Below are 9,041 nucleotides of genomic sequence, written 5' to 3' on the forward strand. Positions count from 1 at the left end.
AGGGAAAGTGAGCAGCTCCCGGCCGGCCCGCCCTCTCCCCGCCCCCGGCGGCCCAGTTTCCTCCCTCTCACCCCCGGCCGCGCCGGAGGATGCTGGACCGGCACAGATAAGAGCCTGGCCGGCCGACTGGCCGCGCCTGATAAGGAGCCGGGCTGACCCCGGAGGAAACCGGCGGGCGGGGATCTCCGAGCGCTGGCCTCACAGCTCCGCCCCCGGCCGGCGAGGGACGGAGCGGTCCCCCGGGACCTCTGAGGACCCCGACCCACTACACAGCTGGGAGTGAAGTACGCAGCTGCACGCAGAGGGGAAACTGAGGCAGGGAAGGTGCGGCCTCCAGTATCGCTCGGGTTTTGCCTCCGGCTTTGAACAGCCCTGGCCCAAGTGTCCGTGCTGATGGGGGTGGAGAAGAGCCCCTTCCGGCTGAGCGGGGGCCTCGTGACCAGGGGCCCTCTCCTGCTCCTCCTCTCCTCACCCTGCTTGGTTCCTCTTTTTACGCCACCCCTCTGGGGCTGTGCACCACCCCCACCCCGGTTAGGGGCACTGGCAGGAGGGCAGTTCCTACGGCCTGCCTTTGGGCGTCCAGCGGTGGCCAATGTCCTGGGCCCCCAGGCCTGCTGTCCACACCACCTTTTCAGGCCCAGGAGGATGAGAGGAAGTACCACCTCTGGGAGAGACTTCCTAGGGTGCCAGGGCTGGCCAAGTTCACAATAGGTGTCCCTGATGTGTCCCCACAGGATGCAGATCTTCTAGGCCACAGGAGGGAGCACAGAGCCCCAACCTGGTGGCCTCTGGCCCTCCTCCCCCGTCATAGGCCACTTTGGGGGTGCAGGGGAGGACAGTGATAAAAAGGCCTTGGGCAAGTATCTGGGAGTGGGGGTGGAGCTCCTCACCGGCCTGGCCTCACCAAAGCGGGGGGTCCTCCCGGACTAGCTAGCTTCCCGGCTGGCTTCCTAGCAGGGACGAGACTGTCCCCTCCTCCAGGGCTCTCCCACTGGGGCCAGTCAGGCTTTTGCCTCAGATGTATCTGGGTGACAGCAGAAGCTGCCCCAATGACACCACCGCCCTCCCAGGAATCTGGTAGAGCCGGGGAACCAGGCCACCACCAACGATCCAGCAGCCCCACCAGGGGCTCCTCTGAGCCTGTGCGTTCACTGATCATCCCCTGCAAGCAAGGTTCTAGGATTAGGGTCATTTTACAGATGGGGTTGAAGCAAAGAGAAAGGTGTCTGGGAAGGCCCCACAGCTACCACTTGGGGGTGGGGGCTGTGCCCTAAGGCTCTCCGTTAACGTTGCTAACCCTTCTAACCCTCCTAACCCTCCGTCCTGCAGGCGAGGGGAAGCAGCAGGCCTGCCGGCCTCAGTGCGCTCGCCAGAGGGGCCGCAGAGCAGGAAGCACCTGGCCTGGAGCGGATGCACAAGGCGCCTGGTTCCGGTCCGGCTTCCGCCCCCGCGGCCCCGTGGGGAGCTCCGCCAGAGAACCAGGCGGCGACGCGGGTCAGGGTAGGGGTTGGGTGACAGGAGAGCCGGTCTGCATCCGCGAGACCCGCAGTGTGTGTGGGGGGGGCGGGGGGCGGGTAGTGGAGGGGGCGGGGTAAAGGCTCCAAGGGCACAAGCACACGGCTGCCGCCCCGTGGCCGCATCGGGAACTGCAGGGACCAGCAATGGGGTGGCCCAGGGCTTCCTGCTGCAGATAGTCCGGCCAGGCGCCCCAGAGAGAAACACGGACACTTCAGTCAGGCAGGGATAAACCCCCAGAATCCCAGGGCTCTCCAGGCAGTTAAAAAGGACGGACAGAGAGGCACCTGGGTGGCTCAGTGGGTTAAAGCCTCTGCTTTCCGCTCAAGTCATGATCCTGGGGTCCTGGGATTGAGCCCCATATTGGGCTCTCTGCTCAGCGGGGAGCCTGCTTCCTCCTCTCTCTCTGCCTGCCTCTCTGCCTACTTGTGATCTCCGTCTGTCAAATAAATAAAAAAAATCTTAAAAAAAAAAAAAGACAGAGAGAGGAAGAGTCTCCAGACGTGTCAGTTGGAGAGACGGGCAGGGCCCCCAAGATGGACAGACCCCAAGCGGCCTTCTCATTCAGACAAATGACAGTCGAAGGGATGACGTCTCTTTATTAGCTCAGTCTACTCCTGGACCAGTGGCCATGCCAGGCCCAGGCGGGTTCTGGCAAGGAGTCTCTGGACGGTCACCGGGGTCCTCGTCAGCAGTATCCTCGGGTGCTGGGGAGCTGTGGGAGTAGCAGCACTGGTCCCCGTGTTGACAGGTGCCCTGGTGGGAGGATGGGGTATGTGAAGCCTGGCTCAGAGCTCAGCAGCCTCTGCTGGGTCCTTTTCCTGGATGGGGAACTCACTTCCACATCTCGCCTGTCCCAGGTCTCCCAGACCCACCTGCCCCTTGGCCTTGACCTCTTGCTGGGAGGGGGATCCCTGGGTGCTGCAGGGGGAAGTAGGGGTGCCTCACCTCCTTGAATCTTTTACAGGGAAATGTCTTGAGCCGGGCAGCCCGCTGGACTGGGTCCTCTGCTGGCTCTTTCCTCTTATTCTGGTGCAGCCTGCGTCTCTCCTCCATAGCTCCGCCAGCTGCCTTGCCCCTGTGCAGGGAGAGGAGGAGCTGGGACCCCATTTGGCCTTTGCGTTGCTCCTGCCCTGGACAAGCCCCACCGTCACAACACTCTCACTCACCCTGGCCGGGCGCGGGGCCGGGGGCCCCAGTTGGCCTCAGGATTAGCCTGGAAGCGCTTGAGTCCTCGCTGGCGGGAGCTGGGGTTGGCATCCTCCCGGATGGTGAAGTTGGCCTGCAGCCTGGGAAGGCAGGAGTCAGGGCTGAGGGGCAGGTGCCCGCGGGTGAGCACAGACGGCCCGCCAACCTCGGTGCGGTGCCACGTGCCTCAGGAAGACTCAGGTGCCCCAGCCATTTAATAAACAGTTATCAAGGGGTGCCTGGGTGGCTCAGTGGGTTAAAGCATCTGCCTTCGGCTCAGGTCATGGTCCCAGGGTCCTGGGATCGAGCCCTACATCGGGCTCTCTGCTCAGCGGGGAGCCTGCTTCCTCCTCTCTCCCTGCCTGCCTCTCTGCCTACTTGTAATCTCTGTCTTTCAAATAAAGAAATAAAATCTTTAAAAAAAAAAATAAAGTTATCAAGGGCCTACTGTGTGCCTAAAATCTGCCATTTGCAAAGCCAGTGTTCTAGTGCATGAGACAACGGTACGAACCAGAAACAAGGAAATCACAATGTGTTTGGGTACAAGAGTTTTGAAACAAGCAGAGCAGGGGACCCAGGGGTAGGGGCGGGGAAAGGCATGCAGGGCAGAGTGAATGGGGGGGAGGGAAGCGCCATCAGGGGACCTGGGGACAGGCACTGCAGGCAGAGAGAAGAGCTCTCGTAAACGCTGTGCCTGGCAGAGTCGGAGCGAGGAGGCCCGGTCCAGAGGGAGGGGGGTGGGGAGAAGGGGACGAAGGAGGCCAGAGAAGATCGCAGCCAGGTGGTGCCAAGCGTGCACTAGTGAGTGCGGTGGAAGTCACAGGGGGAGCGGACTCGGGCTCACAGGTGCTATCTTGGCTGCTGGGCATGGGGCAGGGGCAAGCGGGGCGGCCAGGGGACCGGGACAGAGACGACAGCTCTGGGGTAGGTGGGCAGTGATGTGGCCAGACCAGGGTGGGGGCAGAAGGGGAGGGCAAGTGGGAAGATTCTGGATCCTACTTGAATGAGCATGGGGTTGGGGGGGGGCATCCGTGTTGTCAGCGCACACGGGAGCTTCTCCTGCCTCCGGGCAGCCCTGGCAGAGCCCATACCTGGGCTCCACACTGAGAATGCGGAAGGCCGGGCTGGTCTCGGACAGGCGCTCCCGTTTCACCGGACACTCCTTTTCCTGGGAGGAAAAGCTCAGAGATCAGGGGACGTTGGGCCTGACTGTCTGGCGCTCCCATCCCCACTCCGGCCAGGCCAGCCCTCACCCAGCAGCGCATGATGTCCCAGAGGGCGGAAGAGGGGGCATCTGTCTTCACGGCGTTCTTACAGGCATGGGAGAGGGAGACCCGGAAGCCAGCGTGGAGAAGGGCCGACCTGGAGACCAAGAGGGGCCGCGGTTGGCCGGGGGCGGGGGCAGGTTCGGGTGGGAAGCTGCGCCCCCTCGATGGGACTGGTGCAGCTGAATGGTTCGCGGTGTCTACGTGGCTTGTGTGAGGCCGGTTATTGAACCATAAGCCCATCCCCCTTGCCAAGGCTGATGGCCCCCGTGCCCTGCTCTCAGCACCTGCACAGAGGCATGCTGAGTCTCCGTTTCTCGGGAGACCCTGGTCTGAGAGAGGCTGCACCTGCCCAGTGGCCCCGAGGTCAGGCGCAGGCCCCATGCCCGGGGGATGCTCACCGCAGCTGCAGGAGGCTGGGCGTGCTACAGCGGATGGTACTGCTCAGCTGGTCCAGCGTGTAGTAGAGAGGCACATCCGGGAGCTCCTGCGAGTGACAACAGGGTGGATATGGGGCAGACGTTGGAAGGATGGCCAGGTATAGGCGGGGAACCCCCATCCGCACCCCGGCCTGGCCCCCACCTCAGTGATGACGCTCAGGACCCCCCGGATCCGCTCTGCGGTATGGAAGCGGCCGGGGTTGGTGCTCACAGCCTCTAGGACATGCCCCACGAAGTCCAGGTCATGGATGGGCTCTGCCCACAGGGGACCGCCAAGCTACAGACACACAGCAGCCGGAGGGGAGGGGTCAAGACAGCCGCGACCCCAGTGCCCCCCTTGTTTCCCTGCCCTGCCTCACCTGGTGTCGCTGCCCACAGTGCTCACACTCGGGGGCGACAGGGGGACCGCAGGCTGCAGAGAACTTGACCCTGCAGAGAGCGGAGTGGTTGGCAGGCAGTGACCCTGGGATGCCCCGTCTTCACCTTCCTACCCGGCTCCCTCTTGCTCACCGGCCTCCAGAGGCTCCTGACGCTTTGCCAAGGCGCTGAAGGTGGAAGGTCCCGCAGCCCACGCACTGGAATATGAGTGCCTGCTTGCTGTTGGGGAGCAGGGGCACCCCTAAGTTCCCAGCATGATCACCACACCCCGACGCCTCCCTCAGGCTAACTTCATCCCCATCAGACCCCCTTTTTTGGGGCGGGAGCATGACCCCCCCCATACCCCAAAATGTCCTGTTGCCTTCTTCCATCCGTCACTCTTCCTTGCCCCAGACTAACCTGGCTGAGGCTTTGACCTTGGCCTGGCCAGTGAAGACGCGGACAAAAACACGCACATAGAAGTCAGCACTGACACTGAGCAGCGGCACCACGAAGCGTTGGTAGCAGTTGGCTCGGAGGTCCAAGCTGTGCAGGACGATCCTCAGGGCCTGGGGGGTGGGAAATGGGCTTCGGCCATCAGCTGCGCCCCCACCATGGCCTCCCCGCTACCCTGGAGGCTCACGACCCCCTCAGGCCCAAGCCCAGTCCCCCATGTCCTGGCAGCATGACCCTTGCCAAGGGAATGTCTCAGTTCCCTCATCTACAAAATCGGGACAGTCTGTGTCTCTTTAGGGCCCTTTTGGTACCACACAATTAAGGGGTGCTCGGGCCCCTGAGCCCAGTGTATTCTGATTATCATTGACCGCGCGGGCCCTGAGCTGTACAATGTGCTCCAAAGACCAGTGTTCCAGCTCCCCAGACTGACCTGATGACAGATCCCTTAAGGAACAAAGACAAGACATTCTCCTTTCCAGCCTATGGCCACCCACAGGCAGCCCCTGCCTTCTCGAATCCCCGCGCCAACCCATCACCCACCATCATGCTCATTGCACAGATGCAAAAACCGAGGCTCAGAAAGAGGGGATTAGTTGTCCAGACACCGGCAAAGTTAGGATGTGAGCCCAAAGCCAGACCCAGACCTGAAAACTGCCTTAAAAAGCAATTTTGGAAAATTGTTAAAAACAGACGATACTGGGGGGAAAAAATGACTGAAGCACCGGTTCCTACCCCGGGCAACACCCCAGCCCCCCGAGATGACCAGAACTGGCAGCCCTGGCTCTTTAGGGCTGCACTGGTTGTAGACTTGCGTGTCATCCATGCCTTGGGACCTATCGGGAGGAAGCTAAGCGGCTGCAGGGGGTGGCAGAGGCCGGGGAGCACCCTCACCATCTCGTGGCAGGCGCGACTCTTGAGGGCCATGGCCCCGTACTTGCTGTAGCACGTCTCCCCGCTGTTGCCCGCCAGCACTGCCATGTCCGTGCACGTCACGCACAGCAGCCCTGTGAGGGGGGCCCGAGCCGTGAGGACTCTTGTGGCACCTCGAGCCAGGCTCTCCACCCCTGCAGCAGCGTGGCCTCACCTCCTTCACTCACGGCCTGCACGGCAGCATCCAAGAAGGGGGCAGGGCTGCCGTAGGGGTCCAGGTCGATGACATCAAACCTCTCTGACGCCTTCTGGTGCTGGTACATCAGCATCCTGGGAGCGAGAAGGCCAGGTCCTCAGCACCCTGCCCCAGGGACCTGCTCAGTCCCCTACGCGTGTTCTCTCACTCGGTGCGACCGTTCCGGCCCAGACCGAGGGGCCAGCTGCCTCTGTTCAGATCCTGGCTGGCCCATTTGCTAACTTCACGACTCTTCCTCCTTGGGCCTTGGTGGACTCCTGTGTAGCAGTGGCAGTAAGGACAGCCAGCCGCGTTTCAAGCAGCTTACAGCTCTATTAACTCATGTAATCAAATATGGATTTGGAATGATAGCTCCCTTTGTAAGTGACCAAAGACAAACTCTCCCATCTTGTGTAGCCTAAAACTGTAGCCCACCCACCACCTTCCTCCAGCCCTCTCTGCCCTACCCCAGCTGGAGCCGGGCAGAGGGAAGAGAAAAGCAGACTCCCCGCTGAGCAGGGAGCCCGAGGCAAGGCTCTTTCCCCAAACCCTGGGATCCAGAGGCCCCGCACTTAACACTTAATTGACCTAAGCCAACCCAGGCGACCCTCCTATCAGCTTTCAATACAACCAGGAAAGCAAATGATTTTCATAGCAAAGACTTTTTTGTTTTCTGTAAAGGGTCAGATAGTAAACATTTGAGGCTTTGTGGGCTGCAACTGGTACCCTTTTTAACCCTTTAAAAATGCAAAATCATTCTTAGCTGGTGGGCTCTACAAAAACCTGGCCCCACAGCCGGTTGTTTGAAGGGCCCCAGAATTAGAATATGAATGCCCCAAGGTCAGGGATTTTGTCCGTTTTGTTTCCTGCTGCCTGGCACAGGGTAGACCGGATATCTGCGCCTGCACTGGTGCCCGTAGTGCGTCTGAATGAGTAGAAATACCAGAGGTTGGGAGTCTAAATCGGCAACCATGATGCCACACTTCTGGCTACACAGCATTATCTCATTTAATCAACACAGCATTAGTATTACAACTCCTGTAATACTAACGTTCTCATTTTACAGACTGGGAAACTGGGGCTCAGAGAGACTAAGGCATCCTCCCGAGGTCACACAGGAAGAATATGACAGACTTAGGATTTGAGACCAGGCAGCCTTGTTCTAGCATGCGCCTGCCAGCCATCAGGCTCAGCTGCCCCAAACCTACCGGGCGTCTGCCTGCCTGGGATGCACCAGGTGGGCCACACCGTTGAGCTGCACGTTGCGGCGTATGAGATCCACGGCTCGGGCAGAGGCATCGTTGGCAACCACAGACTGGAGCCCAGGCACCTCTCGTGCAAAGCGAATGGAACGGAGGCCCGAGGCTGCCAGACCCTCCAGCACTCGAAGGCCTTCCTGTTGGAGTAACCAGGAAGCCCCGCTCACATGGATCCCTCCATCCTCCGCTGGGCCCCAAGGAGCCCCCACCACCCACTTCCTACAGCTCTTCCGCCACAGGAGCCTTCCTTGCTCTGTTACTGGAGGACTCTGGGGGTGCCACCTCCTGTGCTCAGGCCCCACCTCACAGATCTCCCCCACGGCAGCTGTTCGAGGTTGGTCTCCTGGGGCCAGGTTTGCACCCTCTTTCAGTTCAGCGTTTTCCTCCTCTTGCTCTGACAAGTCCACGACCACCTTTTGCACGTCCTTCTCACCTGGCACCTTGACTGCAGCCACCCAGAAGCACAAGTCAGGGGATAGTGAAGCTCCCCCTGAGAAAGCTCCCCCTATTTCTCAGGAAACAGAAGATTCAGGGAAGAAAATCTTTCTCAAAGCCCCTGGGGAAAGCCTGAAGGAAACGAGGCCAGGGCCTGCTGTGTGGCTGGAGCATTTCAGGACTTTAAGGGAAAGGAGGCGGGGCAGGGAGAAAGCTGGGCGTGACCCCCGCCCACCAGGAGACTGGACCTCGACTCACTCTGGATTCCTTTGGCCGCAAGCTGAACGCGAGCGAACTCGGTGATCACAGCACATCTGCAGGAGATGGAGGGTTAGCTCACAACCCCCTCATCCTTGCAGTTCCACTGCCCTCTGCCAAGCTGACCCCAGGCCCTTGCTCACGTCAGGTCGCGGTTAAACTCCTGCACTGGATTGTAGAAGACTTCGTTGGCGCTGGGGAAGGCTATCTTGGCGGCCCCCTCGGTGACCGTGGTCTCCTGAGCCTCGGATGCGCACTCTTCTCCGCAAGGCTCGGTCCCGTTCTCCATTTCGCCCGGATTCCGTAGCCCTTGCGCCTGTTCCTCCATAAACCGGGCTCTATAGAGACTGCAGGCGGGGCGAAGAGTCAATCTTAGCCACAGAACGATTCTCGCACGGGACATCCGCGGAAGCCTCTGCCCGCCAAGCCTGTTTCGGGGGGGTGGGGGAGGGCACAGGAAGAGCATCAGAGAGCCGTGTCTGCGAGCCAGGTGGCCTATACATCGATAAAGTTTCAGAAGACCCTGCGGCCTCGGTAAGGTGACACCACACCCCATTTTCGGGAGACCGGCCTCTGAGAAGCCAGAAGCCTTCGAGCTGGCCCAACCCCGACCTGTATCGTTCCCCGCGTCGCCCACGCCTTTCTCACCCTCTCTCGAGGTGCAGAGGACCGAATTAGTCTGGGTGCACGTTTCCCGGATTAGGACCTGGGCGTCGCCATGTTGGCACAGTGGGAGGGCAGGTCATATGATAGATGTTAGCCA

General features: G+C 60.7%; 1 protein-coding gene and 1 long non-coding RNA gene across 4 annotated transcripts; one reads left to right on the forward strand and one right to left on the reverse strand.

The window, feature by feature from the left end:
* Positions 1 to 32: 32 nt before the first annotated feature.
* On the forward strand, positions 33 to 2,592 carry LOC131823606 (uncharacterized). Its single transcript, XR_009350607.1, has 3 exons — positions 33 to 284; positions 1,330 to 1,500; positions 2,483 to 2,592. It is a non-coding gene; the product is annotated as an uncharacterized LOC131823606 (long non-coding RNA).
* On the reverse strand, positions 2,098 to 9,023 carry TRMT1 (tRNA methyltransferase 1). 3 transcript variants are annotated; one of them, XM_059160141.1, is made up of 17 exons: positions 8,927 to 9,023; positions 8,422 to 8,625; positions 8,279 to 8,334; positions 7,888 to 8,090; positions 7,535 to 7,722; positions 6,306 to 6,421; positions 6,113 to 6,225; positions 5,186 to 5,334; positions 4,919 to 5,005; positions 4,768 to 4,837; positions 4,551 to 4,685; positions 4,370 to 4,455; positions 3,957 to 4,065; positions 3,795 to 3,871; positions 2,685 to 2,804; positions 2,464 to 2,593; positions 2,098 to 2,271 (listed from the first exon to the last, which is right to left on the reverse strand). In XM_059160141.1, exons 2-17 carry the CDS (start codon positions 8,604 to 8,606, stop codon positions 2,122 to 2,124), a joined length of 1,974 nt encoding a protein of 657 aa, XP_059016124.1. In that variant the 5' UTR covers positions 8,607 to 8,625; positions 8,927 to 9,023; the 3' UTR covers positions 2,098 to 2,121. The 3 variants fall into 3 exon arrangements, with proteins under 3 accessions (XP_059016124.1, XP_059016123.1, XP_059016122.1); XM_059160140.1 differs by having other exon boundaries at positions 7,888 to 8,030; positions 8,422 to 8,706; XM_059160139.1 differs by having other exon boundaries at positions 8,422 to 8,706.
* Between the last annotated feature and the right edge of the window lie 18 nt (positions 9,024 to 9,041).

Source organism: Mustela lutreola, chromosome 2, assembly GCF_030435805.1.
Source record: "Mustela lutreola isolate mMusLut2 chromosome 2, mMusLut2.pri, whole genome shotgun sequence".
In the NCBI taxonomy this organism is placed as follows: Eukaryota; Metazoa; Chordata; class Mammalia; order Carnivora; family Mustelidae; genus Mustela; species Mustela lutreola.